Raw genomic sequence first — 16,082 nt, 5'->3', positions numbered from 1 at the left:
CCCCTTGGCAAGTAGATAAAACAAGCCTCAATTACAAACTGGTTTATTCCATTATATACGTATGTCTATCCATAGCATTCGCTGGTAATTGCATCGCAAATTTTGCTCTCTTTTTTTTCTCGGAGAAATGTAGACACACAACGTTCACAGGGATCATGTTCACACAGGATTGTAGAAAGTAAAGCTTCTAGGAGATTAGCTGAACTAGTTTCATACTAGTCTGTTTTACTGGTTAATTTCTAAACGTGTTGCAATAACTATACTGCAAATATTACATTTGTAGCTTCTCTACAACCTAAAAGAGCAAAAAGGTTTATCAACTGGCACACATTTGAGGTACTTATTGTACAGGGTTTTATTACCATTATTCTCTCTGTTCTAAGGGCTGAAGTTGGACATGCGGACAAGGCCTTTCCGGTTCTCCTCTTGTCCAGAGAGTTTTGAGATCACCTCTCTTTTTCCCCAATGTAATAAATGTCCCTGCACCCAAAACAAATGACGTGTTGTAAGAGATATTTAAATGGAAGAAAACATTTCATCTGGGGTTTATGAGGAAAGCATTGCATGTTACTACAACCAAACTGCTTTTAATCTCATTGCTACTTACCAAGAATGAAAGGAACAATGTAAAGCAACGCAGGTTGGCCATGTCCATCCATCAAGTTCAAGGCCACATACGTGACTAGAAGACCTGTTGAATTATTTTAAACAGATATAGAATTAATGAGTGGATGGTCCTTATGTTGCAAGGCAGGAGACAAGGAAAATAAAACTGCTGAGAAATATAGTCCTATCACATTATTTTGGGACAGGTAAAATCCGTACAATATCATTTTCTTCCCCTTTCAATTCGGGGGATTATCAAATTTAGGGAAGATAACCTCTGCAAGTCAGGATCAAAATAATTATTACTACAACTTAGCAGTAAAGGGCTTAAGCCTCAACAAACAAAGTAAAATTCAAGCTTGTCTAAGTTCCCACATACAGCCCACCTATGAACAGGTTGGCTCTGCAGACAAGAGTTTTCTCATACCTAAACCATAAGCAGTCATTGCCCATATGAAGTACCCTGCTCGAAGAGTCTTTTTTGTCAGCCAATCATATCTGCAAAAATAATCGACATTATCAGTCAATGAGCACTGAATAGACCAAACATAATAACCCGTCTCACCGTTGGAACAAATCCACACACCATAACATTTCAATGAAGATAGTGTTCTGAAAACAAATAGCACATTCATAAGCTAAATTGACATAATTCCTGGACTTATTGATGTACTTATTGTAAATATGGCCTATTAACAAATTACAGCAGCATGTTTTGGTCTTCGGTTATAAGGTCTTAAAACTATATAAAGCATAAAGAATCAACAAAAGTAACAAAGACCAAAACTAATTCATTGATCCTGGCATAGATGTCACCAAAAAAGTTACTTATGGCTCCAATGTACCTTAGTGAAAATGCCACAAGCAGTCCAGGTAAGATAATGTCTCCAAATCCAATAACACTGTAGCCACCCCAAGGATCATAGATCCGGGGAATTTTTAGTAGCATTGGTATGCCATCCTCTCCACTTTTATCACCACGAGCTACCTAAAATAGAAGGATAATAGCGGATAAAGGAAGTAACATCATTCCCTCAATGGTCAAAACGGTTTACAGAAATCAGAATTCAATGGTGAAAAAATAATATTATATTCACTTGCCACTATCATCACGCTCTCATGAAACCACCATTTGGAAACAAATACCCAGAAGATATCATACAAGAAAGCACAACCCAGAAGAACTGTTCCAACCTGATTCAACAAAATTCACCACTAAAGAACATCAAAAGTTTTTGCAACTCTTCTATTCTCATATGTAAACTAGCTACATGCACATACTATATGCATGCATCTCTAAGCAGTAGGCGGAAAAAGGCAAGTAATAAAGATACCTTGAGATTTGGCACACGAACAATCTGAAGGACTGTGATTATAAGTGCAATACCCTGATTGAGAAGGCAACAGGGGAGGTTCATATATCATCAGTTCACCATGATAAGAGTGTTAATCAGACTAATTTCTGAGTACATTAATTTTCAATGAGAACAAGAAGTCACTACAAGCAAATGGACACATTAGATACAATATAATCACCTGACAAATCCAGTAACAAAGAAAGGTAACAATAACATAAGATACTAGAAAAGTTGGGTCTTACAAGAATATCTTGCCCTATCCAGGCAAAGGATATACGACGATACACTGCCCAAACAACAGCAAATGTTATGCAAAAGGGACAGACAGCCAGTGTCAGATGCGAAACAGCTCCAAATAAGGGTACTTTAATAAATGATTCTGCAAAGCGTTGAAAACACCTGAAACTATATATTTGCGGCAGTCAGTGTCATACACGATCCAACTTGTTCACTAAAACTTAGAAAGAAAATGCATGTATTCTATTAATAGATCTGCTTTTCAAAAAATAAGGATTTAGTTATTTCTTTTTTCACATTTCTGAGACACTTTGGTTTTAGTTATGTTCAGTTACAGTCATGTTTACAAAGCAGAACAATCAAGCACGTGTAAACATAAAAAAAAAAAGCAATTTCAGAGGAATATGCATACCATGATAACAAAGTCACCAAGCACGTTTGCAAGCCCTGGAAGCATAAAGGGATATCTGGGATCAGCATTCATCTCAAAAGAGTCTTCCCCTACCCCACCCGCAACCCTTTGTCCTTTCTATCAGGCCTTATTGCAAGTAAATGTCAGAAAAAGGTAACAAAGCATACAAATATGGCATCTCATTAAGAAACTTGTGAACTACCAATAAAACAAATGGAGTACATAAGCCACAATGAAATAAGCATAAAAATATATGAAGACAAGCGCACCTCTACTCCACCGATGCAAAACAGAACCACAAGAACCTCAACAAACCAGAATGACATAAGCTTGTAGAGCATGACCAAGAAACATGAAGCAGCCACAACAAAGAAAATTGCTGACATTGTATTTATGTCAACAAAACCACTAGAACCTGCACCTCTAACTTCTAGAATTTCTTCTGATGCATCCTGTGCATACAACATTAATCAACATAATACTGTGGTGAATGGTTGAATTTATAAAAAAAAAAACTGTTGTTATATGTACTAGATCAGAGTTTAACAAAGAATGCATAAAATTTGCAATTAAAGAAATGAAGTGACCTTTAGCAGCTTGTCTTGCTCAATAGCAACTTCTCTAGCAGTCCAAGCAGACCAATAAGAAGCACACAAAATGGTACCAACAGCCATTAACCACAAAAACACTTCAGCAATATCAACTGCCGGCCGCTTGGGAGAGTAAAGTGCAACAGAAACTACATTGAGATAAAAAGGTGCATAAGATTTTAAAATCCATTCTGCCATGATGCCATAAGAGGTATTATGGAGAAAAGAAAAACACCAGAAGAGAGTACTTTTCCAGAACAACAAAGAGGAAGGACAAACTAGGACATTGACATAAAGGAAATGTGGAAACTCATACCCATGGTGTTGTTACTTATATATTTCTCCAAACGTGAACCGGCATCTTGAGGGAGCATAAGAGCTGGTATTTTTATATCTACATCAGCATCAGATTCACAAACCATCTTGAAAAGCTCTGCATAATAAGATTAAAAATTTTCCAATCACAGTAGAAGTAGATTTATTAATTTTCATGATGATGGATACAGTTGAAAAATGAAAAGATAGCTAAAATGAATGCCTACAAAATTTCTTCAACTTTCTAACTTGAAGTAAGAATCTTATCATTTATTGTGCACAAAAAAAAAGGACACTTTTATTTTTGTTCACAAAGGAACCAACATACCTGTTTGGTTGTTTATTATGAGGATGGCAGAAGCACCGGCTTCTTCAGCAACATTTGCCTTCATTGTGAAACTACAGTTACCTCGATGCACCAGAATAACCTCCCCTGTAAGCTACCAACAGAGAAGATATTCAAGATTATGAATGACTTAAGGAACAAGTTTAAGGGAAACTGATCAGATGAAAGAACATGCACGCCAGAAAGAATATATCTAAGAGTCAAATTGGATGAATACATTGTAAAAAAGATTAGAATTAGAAAACCTGATTCCTAGGTTTGCTGCAACAATCAGGAGGATCTGCAAGTGCAAGCCTGGTATGGTTTGCATGTTTTTCTTTTGACTCCAAAGTAGGTCCAAAACGAGCACCAACACCAACATATTCGTTGTCTTCTAAACCATTAATCCATGTCGGGACTTTTACCTATGAAACAAACATATTAAATCAGCTCTAATATGCAAAGGCCATATACATTACTTTGAAAATGATGTAATAAAAAACAGGGATAAAGCAACATTTAGCCCCTAAATTTAGCAACTTTTTCACCTTGGTTCGTGAAATTTTTTGGTCCACATTACTCTCAGAATTTAACAGCTTTTCTCAATTTGGTCCGTGAACTTAGATTCTGTTAAGGTACAACGACATGGTACTCTAAGATTGTGCCACATCATCACTTAAAAAAATTTCAAAACAAAAAGTTTCTTCATAATTTTTTTAAGATTATAATATATGTATAAATTTCAAATGATGATGTGGCAAACCTCATAATCTCACGCCATCAGCTTATCCAATCCAAGTTCAAGTACCAATTGAAGTTCAGGTGCCAAATTCCGGGACTAATGTGGATAAAAAAAAGTTCAAAGACCAAATTGGGACAAGTTACCGAATTAAGGGACGAAATGTTGCTTTAATACTAACGAATTTGATGCAACAAAGAAATAAAGATTCCAACATACAAGCACCGTTTCTAACTCAATTTTCAAAGGGAAGCAAAGAAGTAAGAAAATCTACTATTAAGTCCAAAATTAAGAAACAGAAGAAGAACTAAAACCACAAGAGAGGGGGGGGGGAAGAGAGCCTATGTTTACAATCCCATCAGGATCAAAACCACAAAAATAAGTCTAAAACAATAAAAAAAATTGCCACCATGATCTCAGCAGTCAAACAGGAAGAACTAAAAGACAAGGTCAAAATTTGAAGTAGATAAATCCTAAAAATAAACAATTAAACTAATTATAGATACTAAGGAACAACTTAATCAAACATCAAGTACAAGAGCAAAAGTCAAGATTCTTTCATCATTCATCCATTTTCACAGCAACCAAATAGACAACAAGTAAAAAAGCAAAAAAAAAAAAAAAGAAAACGAGAAAAGAGGGGAAAGTTCAGGAATTTTGTAAGAATACCAGAACAAAATTATTAGCACAACCAGGTCTCTTTGGAGCAACGTCGTCTTGATGAACAATATCACCAGCTAAACCCAACCCAGCACTCGAAACTACAATTAAAACTACTATTAATACGCCTCTATTTATTTCCATATTTGGAAATAATTACCTTCAAGAAACGGATTCTAGGGTTTTTCTTTCTTTCTTCAAGAGAAAAAATAAAAAGGTGAAAGAAGATGGGAAGCAGGGAAAAAAAAGAAAAATATCACTTTTTTTTGTCGTTTGAAGTTCGAAACATGAAAGAAACGCCGTGTGATAATAGCTGTGATTGCATTTGATTTGCCTTTTACTCTTTTACTGTGTGGTTGACGCTCTAGTTCTGCGTCTGCACCTCACGCAATTACTATCTTGGGGAAGACTTGGTCTATGTTGCAAGGAGAAAACCAAAATTTATAGTTTTATTTTTATACTAACCCAAATCTTAGTCTAAATTGTAATTGTAGTTATTACTTTATCATAACTTCACTTGTTAATTAAAGTAAGCCATCAATCATTGTCTAATAGTGTTCAAACTAATAACTACTGTAGTTTAATCAATTCATAAATAAATAAACCAGCTATTTTAATTGGAATAATATTATTGTAAAATTTTACTTTAAGTACTCACAAAAAGAATATCATTATTTATACACACTAATTGATATCATTTCATTATTAATTTATATTTTTATTTAATGCATTAGAGTGTTTGAAAAATTCATTGTTTACACTTTTTTAATTATTTTTTATTATCGTATTGTTAGTATAAATATTAGTTTACAATATAGAGTAGCGAAAAGATCAAACATAAATACTTTTAATTATTACCTGAATCAAATATCAAAATTCAAATTTTGTGACATCATTTACGATCACGTCAAACTACTGACGACGAAGACGTCAATTTAGTTGTTAGAAAAATTAAAAATCTCTAAAATCTTATAAACACTCAAAAACCTCACTGAATGAAATATTTTTTATTTTTAAATTTTCGATACTTAAAGATCTTAAACTTAATTGATATTTATAGGGTGATTCTTCGTAAAACATTTACCAACTACATATACACCATCACACAAACAAATGTGTGAAATGAAAGTAATGGGCAGCAAAACGTGAGGTGATTCCCACAAACCAAAAGCAGTTCTAACACATAATGATTAATTTTTTGGAATAATATCTATATCTTAATTCACTAATTGCGCTACAGAAAACATAAAAATGGTTGGAATTTTTTTTAAAGTCAACTGACATTTATTTTCGCTTTTGGAATAGATTCATTTCCATTGTTAGGTCACCAAACAGGCCCTTTGGCGGTGGGGGTGTAAAATAGTTGGAATCGAGAGAGCGCGTGGGACAAACAGACACTATGTAATCAAAGTTCAAAGGTTACCGGCTACTGTCTGAACTGGTTAAAGGTTTCCGTATAGACCGTACAGATAAGACGGCATAATAATAAATAATTACTTGGATCTGGATTAGGTAATACCAGCCTCACTGATTTCTCGCTACATTTTACCTGATTATTGGTTGTATCCATTTCCAGCCAATGAAAACAAAACACGCGACTATAGAGATGCTTGACACGGACGGCACTGAAGCTGCAAAAGGACGGGCCCTCACATGGATACCCGGTCAGTTATGGCAGCCTATTCTTTTTAAAGGTGGATCACACGTGTGGCAAATGGCACAAGTGTCGACCAGCCCACCTGTTCAATCTGTACGAGAAAACTTCAGCTAGGATTTTCTTATCAAGAAATCGTTGAAAACATACACGCATTCGCGTCGTCTTTATAATTATATTTAGAATATTACTTTTCTTTTCATGTCTCTGTATTTCAAATTATGTTTTTGTTTTTTTTTCCTTTTCATATTGTCCAATATTATATAAAAATCAAGTTTAATCGATCTTCTTTGGCACAGATCAAAATCGTTTCCAAAATGAAACAAAATACTAAAAACCATTTTATAATTGAGTACGGAATAATTAATACATAGTATTCTGTTCATTTTGAAAAGTTGGAATCTTTTATCTCAAATACAAAAGAATACGTATATGTATCTCGAAAGGACATTTCAAATCGTGGTGGACAAATGACCCAAGAAAACCCAGTCAGTGCTCGGTTATGATTTTTATGAGATGTTGGGTCCAATCCACCAGAACAAACTTTGGGTCCTAGCAACAAGCCGTGGTTGCTTTGTTTGGTTAGACAACTGAATATTTCTCAACCAATGAACCAAATATGCACACAATTTTCGTTCTAATTTTTGCTATCGAAATGAGTGGAGGAGCATTATTGATGTTCAACACCGTAATAATGTAGGGTCCATGTCCTTTTATGGTATATCCACTTATTCAATGCCGACAGGGAATCTACATTCACAAGGACTAGTCTAGCACCAATACTTAAAAAGCTATGACATATAATACATTAAAAATAATATATAAAGTGGCATATTACTGCATTTAGTACACAATAATTAGTATAAATAGTATGTTAATCTTAGCGGGGAAAAGTATAATGAGAAAAAAAAAACTAAAATTTGCACTAAAAGGCCCCACAAATTCCAATCTGATATTGAACATTTGACTTCCAAGTTGTAAAGTAACATGAATTTACGGATATCCCCTTTAAACTGCAGGCCAACAACATCCAACCAAATTCCATAGCTTATAAACAATTCCCAAGAAAATTTCTTCATAAATTATTGGTGATTAGATGGTGTGGGTGACCAGAATAGAAGGCCTTCATATGGTAGTTGAAAAGCCCTTCGGTCTTCATACAGACCAACTGAAAACAGCATGAATTCTAACACACAAAAGATAAGCTACTTTCTTTTGGTTTTTTGTTGCAAGAGAAGAGTAATTGATATGACCAGAACTGGTTCAACAAAACACAGTTCCCTTCTTATTTCTTTCTATTATGAAAATACAAAGAGGTTGCCCTCACAATCAAAATTGCATACTAAGCACAACAAAAAAAAAAATTAAAAGAAATTTGAAAACTTACAAAGGATCCACAATGCCAAGGATCCCAAGTCCCAACCCTTATAGGTGTCATCTTTCAACCACCTGAAAAGCCTCTTATCAAAAATTGTTCACGCTGTGAGCCGAACGAAGGAAGTGCTCATCATCTTTGCTCAGAATCTAGCCATCAATACACAAATAATTTACTGTTAGCTATTTACTTGTTCGATCAAACAAGACTTGAAAACAAAAGAGAAAACAAAGTTTGGTTTTAACTTCCAACCCAACCATCACAACCAAGAAAACTCATTAACTGATCATCAGGAGAACAGGAAATAATGCAAAACATGTAGCTTATTTTGTATACAAGTTCAACTAGTTACTTTCACAACAATTGACATGGTGTAAAAGCAAGTAGAACCACAGATAATAATTCTATCAAAACTTTTCACCAGACAAACTTAATAATAGAAAAAGGATAGCAACATACTTGCATATCTCCTTAGTGAACCATTTCCATTAAGAGAAAAATGCACCGGTTTCCTTTCATGACCAAAAGATAGAATTTCTTGCATTCTTTCTGGCCAATCTGAATTCAATCTACGGGCAAAATCTTCCACCTCCCTAAACAAAAGATAAAAAGATAGATAATTTGGGCTATATATACAAACTTCCTCCAACATAGCTAAAACGAGTACAAGATACTGACATTGTTACTTCATTGGATACAGTCAGCTTACTACTTTTCCTCAATTCATATGAACAATACCTAAAAATAATATGGACAAGTACATAGATTTCAAATGGTCAAGACCAATGATTTCAGATTCTTTAAATTTTCCAAAATAGTCCCGATATACAGAATAAACACAATATCAGACTGTCAAAGAGATGCAGCAGCGCTTCCTTCTAGATATATAAATGGACTTGCACATTTATCATTGAGAAACAAATAAGGTTAGGTCATAGTGTCTAAAGTCTAGTCTTTACAATGTTTATTTGGAAGCTCATTCAGTGGGACACCTTGTCTGTAATAAATCGACAGAAAATGGAGAAGGGAAAAACGAGAGAAAGGAGAAACAAACCCAGCATATCTTTAACCCTTATTTTGCCTCCCAAATATGCAAAAAAAAACCACTTAAGACAAAACGTCAAACCACAAAATCATGAATTATTTCTCTTAGACTAAAAGGCAATTGAAAAAGATGAAAACACCGAAGTCTTAAAGCACAGGGTTACGTGACCACTTTTCCTTCAATGCTCCAGAGGAGATGAGGAGGAAGGGAGCAAAGAGGAACAGGAAGATTTAGAGGCAAAAATTCGTCTTTACCTGTCTATTTTTTCTTTCAATGCCGGATCAATCTCGTCATCAATATCACCATCATCAAGCTCATTCTTATTGTCAAAAATATCATCTTTGACATCATGTAAGTTTGAGGTAGCACCAACACCAGCCCGAACTTTCTGACCAACTTCGGCACTATGGCACACTTGGTTAAGACCATTTGGTTCCTGGAACAGGAGAGGAACTTCAGTACCTTGTCAATATTCCAACAGAAAAAAAAAGAATAATCTAGAGGTTCACACCTTATTATGGTTTTTAATGGCTTCATTGGCAGATGTGTTCTTCTGCTGATCTTTTCTTCTTCGGTTCTTCTTTTTACTCTTTGAATTTTTTATTCCTTTAGAATCTGCAAAACAGAATTCCCTTACCTCCTATGAGGCCTTCAGAAGGAATTATAAAAGGAAGACTAAGAGGCAAAGCTTATGGTATCCATGAAAGCAGAACAATTTAAATGGTTATAGTTCCAATATATAAAACTTATGTGCTGGTACCAATGCCAAATATAAAACAAACAAGTATAATTAGCTCTCTAAACACTTATCAGTTACTTGATATTCACAATAGAGTAAAAAATCTCGACAATTTTCAATTTTAGTTTGTTGGAAAACTACTCTAGATAAGGATCCTCAACAATGACAATTGAAGGAAACAAATAAGCACTTGATCATTTTATAATCCTATTCACTAAAATCTCTCCATAATCTTCAAAGAAACATCATGTGTTTTCCATGCCTTCACAATTATAGATCATCAAACTGGTTTCTGATAAAGAAACACAAAAAAATTGCTTCTCTTGTCCAGTCGAAGTTCTATCATTCACTTTTCAGCCCTCAGACGCCCAAATGACTGCAGGGAAATAAAAGATATTTGGGCATTGAGGTTGAGAATGATACATGAGATGCAAACACAACAGAACTGAATTTTACAATTCTTTCTAGGAGAAGAGCTATCTCATCAGTAAAACCATCTATCAAGACTATTCTAACAATATAAGCAAGTCAATCAACCATATACTCTTAAAACAGAAGGTTTAAAGAACTATTATCTTTGGATAGAAAATTAAATATATTCAAACTATATCAAAATGAAACTTAAGCATACCTCCATTGTCTCCATTAATAAATGACAAGAGATCATCAACTGAACGATCATCAACACGCTCTTCTTCAACCTCAATGTTCTGAGACACAGAAGTTTTCATTTATTTACACGCATATTAAGAGGAGTGTGTAATGATGCCTTATAAAATTAATTGACAAAGCAAGTTCATCTAAACCAGAAAAAGGCTTTACAAATAAGTAAAATTGCAAAGGGTAGGAAATAATAAAAGAAAACAGGAAAAACAAAAAGTAAAAGCAAAAACAAGAGACGGTGACCTTTAGTTTCTGCCTCTCCTTTAGTTCCTTCCTCTTTTTTGCATACAATCTATTCAACAGTCGAATGCGTGGGTCATCAGTTGTGTTCTTCAGAGGCTCCAACTTTTCTTCCTAAACCAGTAAAATAGGTATTAAGGATACGAAAGAGATTAAGAGAACAGACATCATAAATAAGGAGGTTTCAACTAGCACCAGACACACCTCAGTAAGATCATCAGGCAAATGAAATATCTCCCGTATCTCCTCAGGACTTTTTCCCTCAATAATTCGTGCAAGGGCACGACTAGTAAGATCAACTAGAGGTTTTAACTGAAGGCTATCAGCAGCAGATGTCAACTCACAAAGCCTCTTTGTGTCCATTCGGATAAACTTTTCGTCAAAAGACTTGCGTTCCTTCCAACAGAAAGAACAAACACAAATGAATGGGAAAGGAAGCTCAGTGTTAGTTTGCTACATGGAATTATCCTAGAAACACATATAAATTTTATTTTTCCAGAAATAGAAGTGGCAAAAGAAATGAATTATACACCCAAAAAAAAAAAAAAGCCATCTATACCTAAAGGAAGTTAAAATTGGCTCCATATATGCCACTCCAGAAAGATTAAACATCTATTAAAGAAAGCAAGAGGATAACACCAAATATAAGAGGTAAATGCTAATTGAGAGACATGTTTAACCTACTTTGTTAGAGCGACCAGGCACTTGATGAAACCGACAATAATCAAGAATTAGGCTTAACATGGCAGGATTGACTCGCTGCGGAAGAGATATAGCATAATTCTTGGAGGATCCCATGCCCTTTTGTATCACTTCATGACATATCATGGGACAAAACATTGCAACCTCCTGTTCCACTTGTTGGATTGAGCCATCAGCAGTTTGAAGCCAAATGTATGACTTCATCATCTGAGAACAAATCCAGCAAGGCATCAGAATAAAAACTTAAAGATACACTCGAAAACCAACCAAGCCCAGCCAAACTATGAAAACCAAATTCACCAAATAGAAACATAGTTGTCATTCACCACCCCTCTCAAGACATTATTCCAATGGGGTGCCCGCAATAAATAGATCAAAAAGATAAATTGCTAAGAATACAGCCAAACAAATTTGTTTACAGCATAATGTTTAGGTCCATATTGCACCAGAGCTAAATCTTTTCCAAGTTACCTAGGTTATTTAGTTTCTATAGAAATGCAAATAATCCTGAACAATATGCCTCTGATACCTACCAACAGAATCTGGAAGAATTTGAAAGAAATTTCTCTCTTTTGAACTATATAATTATGATCAACCTAAAACATAAAAGAAGTGAATAGAAAAAAGGACATACTTCACCAGGAAAATAAATACTCTATAATTTAAGAGGACTCAGAACATCTTACCTCAGGTTTAATGACTGCCATATCCACTTCTGACATTTCAAATTAAATTTTAAACACCAAGAAAGGACTTCCTGTAAAGCTTGTTGCGGGATAAATTCTGCACCCTGCTTCTCTGGAACTCAAAAGGTTGAGTAAAGTAGATCAAACAACGGCTTTGCACTTCTTAAGTGATAGAGACTCTCAAACCTACAAGTTTCCCAGGGTACTATTATCAATGGAAATTTTCCCACTTGCACGAACATTGATTTTGGAGGTAGATCTCAAGAAGTACTTAAACTTGGATCATGAAGCTGTTCAATCAAAAACAATACAAAAATATGCAGCAGAGTTACAACAGATATTTCAGCTCAATTAGAATAACTGCATTAATAAACAATTGTATCAAAATATAGACAAATTTCTAAAGTTAAGAAGTTAATTGGTAAAAGTACCATAGAGGCCCCTGTACTAGGAGTCATATTGCATTTTGCCCCCTCTATTCAAAAAATGGGCAAACTAGTCCTTGTACGTTAAATCAAAAAGCAAACTGGTCCTTCTGTAAAAAATTTCATTCAATTCTACTGTTAAAAACCAGTTCTTGTACATCAATATAAGGTACACACCTTTTTGTTATTTTGTCAGCTACGCCAGTTTTTAACAGAATAAATGAATTAAATTTTTAACAAAAAGCACCAATTTGGCCTTTGATTTTACGAACAGGGACTAATTTGCCCATTTTTTAGTAGAGAGGGCAAAATGCAATTTGACTCCTTGTATAAGGGCCTCCATGGTACTTTTACCGAAGTTAATCACATAACATGTTACAAGAAAATATACACCTAAGCCCTGCACTAAACATCGAAAAGCTGTCCCCAGAACCCAAATAAACCGACTCTGTCAATCAATATTTTTTATCCATGTCTGAGTTAAGCTTTGACACACTGTTAAAACCATTCCGACTGAGCAAAATATTGGCCTTTCAAAACAAAACAGGGATCTCAATGTTATCATGATTCTAGTTGCTGCAACCACTAGCATCAGAGCCAAAGCCAGCAGCAGAATTAAAATACTTGACATTGCAAGGGAAAATAGCAAAGTAGTCGAAACTCGAAAAAGTAAATCATTTACTAGGATTATCTCAACCTTTCTCTGACCAAGAAAAAATACTTTCTTTCTGCTGAATTTGCTTTAAAGAACCAAACTCCAACATTAAGCATACAGATAGTTTCAGTGCAGCAGGACAAGCAGGAGTCATGGCACGATGATTCCCTCATAGGAAATCAACATACAAATTTCTGTTACAGAGCTTGACACCTATTGTTAAGCACTCCCCCGATAAACTATAGTTATCAATTAAGAATTCAAAGTTATGCAGCAATAGCCCCACTGTTGATGCGCAAATGGTAAACGCGAGATAAATGAAACCCTTCTTCCAAAGTCAACACGTATCCTCTCAGTACTTCACCTCTTAATTCCATTTGTCTTTGTTGCGTGTGGATAATAAATCATAAACACGCGTGCATTACATCCAATTTCTCTAACTGTACTCCGTACAAAACTACCTTTGCTGGATTACCACCATTCCTGAATTAGTCCTTATTTGACCCTACCTCCAAAGATTCTGATTTTGATCACTCCAGAATATTATTTCTGTTATTAAAACCATTCCACCTCTATTACCCTTTTACGTAATTGACTTTTAAAATGAGCTATTCAGCTTATGGTAACTTAAATTGTTACCAAGAAGGAGAGCTAGGTCACTCAACAGTTCTAAAAAATACTGAAACACCACGTGGCAGCGAAAACTTTCATCTGCCGTGCTTCTGGGAGAAAACCATTCCACCTTTATTACCTTCATTTCTTGCATGTATTAGTTACCAACACAACCAAAAACGCGTTACAATTCAATATTAAATTTAGTTCATTTTCCTACACTTTTTCTAGTCTTATTACCTCTACTCGTTTTCTAAGCAACCAAACACCTTTTTAACAAATTAAAACACGGAGAGCATCAAATCAACAGAAATTTATTTGCAAAATCAATAAAAAACCTAAACCTACCTAGCTCAGACAGTCGAGCAGCTAATGTATCGGGAACTAATAAATTGAACAAAAAATTAAATCAGAATAAGAAAATGAAACACATTTCCGTCACCAATCGATCCTAAAGATAAACCAAAAACAATGAACGAACGATTCGAGAAAGTTAATCTTAACAGAAAAGTACAAAACCGATTTTCTCTTTCATTTTTAATGTTAAATATATAGTATTTCATTTATTTTTGCAATTCATAGGCAAAAAGGCGTGGTTCCGATTGTACCTGTGTGTAGAAAGCAGCAGAGATTTCAAAGCTTTCGAACTGCTCAGATATGGCGGTTGTCGGCGAACTCCGAAATGGATAAATGAGAGATAGAGAACGGAAAAAGAAAGAGAAAAATATAGTGTTTTTTTCTTTAATTTATAACGTATAAATTTTTTTATTTAAAAAAAGTTAAATTTTCGGAAAGATAAATATTGTGGAAAAAGGGAAAATAAAGGAAGGGATTGTGCCCAAGGTGCGAGCCGTGTCGCTGTCTTTCGACGAGCGAAGGGTCCGATAAAACGTCCCCACACACTCTCACACACGCACGTGAACCCTATTAGAGTTGGTTAGGGTTAGGTGGTTCTCTCTTTTCTTTTTCTTATTTTTTTCTTATTTTTCCATTTCCGCCCACCCCACCAGCCACCCTGGAAATACCCAAGATGCAGTTCTCTTTAAAGAAAATTCTAAATTCCTTTTTTTATCCAATTAAAGAAAATTATGAAATTAATAAGGATTAATATAATTCTTTTCCTCTCAGTTTCACAACTAAGCCTATATTTATTGTTTTTTCATTTTATTATTTCAACTTCAACTTTGTAAAAATATGATACATAATATGTGATTGTGGACTTATTTATTATATTTAGATAATGTTAAAATATGCTCGAAATTTATGTACAATTCTTCTATTTTAATTTCAAAAATTTAAAATTGTATTTCAGTAGTACAATTATTGATGGGATGTAATATTCAAGTGCTTAGTTAACCGAATATAAAATTATTTTATTTGATTCATTTAGTTGAAATATAAAATTTTTAATTAACGACATATAAAATTACTTAAAATAAATTTTATTATATTATCTTTGTTATAAAATTTTGTCTCTTACAAATTTACGTCTTTTAGCCTTTTTTTGTTTTTTAGACTCAAGTGTTTCATAAAATTACAATAACTAAATAAGTTAATTTTATTACATATTAACTTTATCATATAAATTTAATTGAATGTCTGTTAAAGCTATTTATGATAATTTATTAATATTTTAGGAGATCATAAGCGGGCGATGATAGAAACCTTTCCTCGAATAGAGAATAATTGGATCTCTTCCTTTCCCATACTACACATATCTTTATATTCATATTAGTAAATATGATAAATAGAGGAGATTTGAATATAATTTAGGTATAATACTTTTTTATCCTTTTAATTTTATAAACAAATATTTTATTTTTATTTTTAACTATTAAATTTTATATTGTTTGTTAAATCATTTCAAGATTGAAAAAGTTAACGTTTATTAATTTTGAAAACGTGACATACACGTGCAATTCATATGATAATCCATATATATATATCATATTAGTAAAGTTAATAGACGTTAAAACTCTTTCATCATTTAAAATAATTTGATAAATAATACAAATTTAAACGCTAACTTTTTTTTGTATTAAAT

At 33.9% G+C, this 16,082-nt stretch overlaps 2 protein-coding genes across 4 annotated transcripts; both read right to left on the bottom strand.

Moving 5' to 3' along the window:
• Positions 1-195: 195 nt before the first annotated feature.
• LOC105802700 (signal peptide peptidase-like 4) lies at positions 196-5,541 on the bottom strand. Of its 2 annotated transcripts, XM_052624350.1 has the most exons (14): positions 5,252-5,541; positions 4,110-4,268; positions 3,847-3,958; positions 3,520-3,636; positions 3,201-3,352; positions 2,883-3,065; positions 2,614-2,648; positions 2,207-2,369; positions 1,941-1,994; positions 1,704-1,800; positions 1,452-1,590; positions 1,034-1,104; positions 608-691; positions 196-480 (listed from the first exon to the last, which is right to left on the bottom strand). In XM_052624350.1, exons 1-14 carry the CDS (start codon positions 5,384-5,386, stop codon positions 365-367), a joined length of 1,617 nt encoding a protein of 538 aa, XP_052480310.1. In that variant the 5' UTR covers positions 5,387-5,541; the 3' UTR covers positions 196-364. The 2 variants fall into 2 exon arrangements, with proteins under 2 accessions (XP_052480310.1, XP_052480311.1); XM_052624351.1 differs by lacking the exon at positions 5,252-5,541 and having other exon boundaries at positions 3,847-3,951; positions 4,110-4,259.
• Positions 5,542-8,080: 2,539 nt separating this feature from the next.
• Positions 8,081-14,810, bottom strand: LOC105802701 (SKP1-like protein 21). 2 transcript variants are annotated; one of them, XM_012634504.2, is made up of 11 exons: positions 14,647-14,810; positions 12,347-12,636; positions 11,643-11,867; positions 11,163-11,354; positions 10,962-11,072; positions 10,687-10,765; positions 9,828-9,931; positions 9,571-9,752; positions 8,950-9,009; positions 8,731-8,864; positions 8,081-8,420 (listed from the first exon to the last, which is right to left on the bottom strand). In XM_012634504.2, the coding sequence occupies exons 2-11, from the start codon at positions 12,380-12,382 to the stop codon at positions 8,404-8,406; spliced, it is 1,140 nt and encodes a 379-aa protein (XP_012489958.1). In that variant the 5' UTR covers positions 12,383-12,636; positions 14,647-14,810; the 3' UTR covers positions 8,081-8,403. The 2 variants fall into 2 exon arrangements, with proteins under 2 accessions (XP_012489958.1, XP_012489959.1); XM_012634505.2 differs by lacking the exon at positions 8,950-9,009.
• Between the last annotated feature and the right edge of the window lie 1,272 nt (positions 14,811-16,082).

This window comes from Gossypium raimondii, chromosome 11, assembly GCF_025698545.1.
Source record: "Gossypium raimondii isolate GPD5lz chromosome 11, ASM2569854v1, whole genome shotgun sequence".
Classification (NCBI taxonomy): Eukaryota; Viridiplantae; Streptophyta; class Magnoliopsida; order Malvales; family Malvaceae; genus Gossypium; species Gossypium raimondii.
Note: the sequence above shows the minus strand (reverse complement) of the source record. Positions and strands in the feature narration are given on the sequence as shown.

What these genes read in the sequence shown, in the direction of transcription:
- LOC105802700 (XM_052624350.1), bottom strand. Translation starts at nt 5,386, where the DNA reads ATGGAAATAAATAGAGGCGTATTAATAGTAGTTTTAATTGTAGTTTCG. An exon ending in GCAGCAAACCTAGGAATCAG is followed by an intron (nt 3,959 to 4,109) that starts GTTTTCTAATTC and finishes CTCTGTTGGTAG; the next exon opens with CTTACAGGGGAGGTTATTCT. An exon ending in CATAATAAACAACCAAACAG is followed by an intron (nt 3,637 to 3,846) that starts GTATGTTGGTTC and finishes CTTATTATGCAG; the next exon opens with AGCTTTTCAAGATGGTTTGT.
- LOC105802701 (XM_012634504.2), bottom strand. Translation starts at nt 12,382, where the DNA reads ATGTCAGAAGTGGATATGGCAGTCATTAAACCTGAG. An exon ending in TGGCAGTCATTAAACCTGAG is followed by an intron (nt 11,868 to 12,346) that starts GTAAGATGTTCT and finishes ATTTGTTCTCAG; the next exon opens with ATGATGAAGTCATACATTTG. An exon ending in TTGAAAGAAAAAATAGACAG is followed by an intron (nt 9,010 to 9,570) that starts GTAAAGACGAAT and finishes TATTATTTTTAG; the next exon opens with GTATTGTTCATATGAATTGA.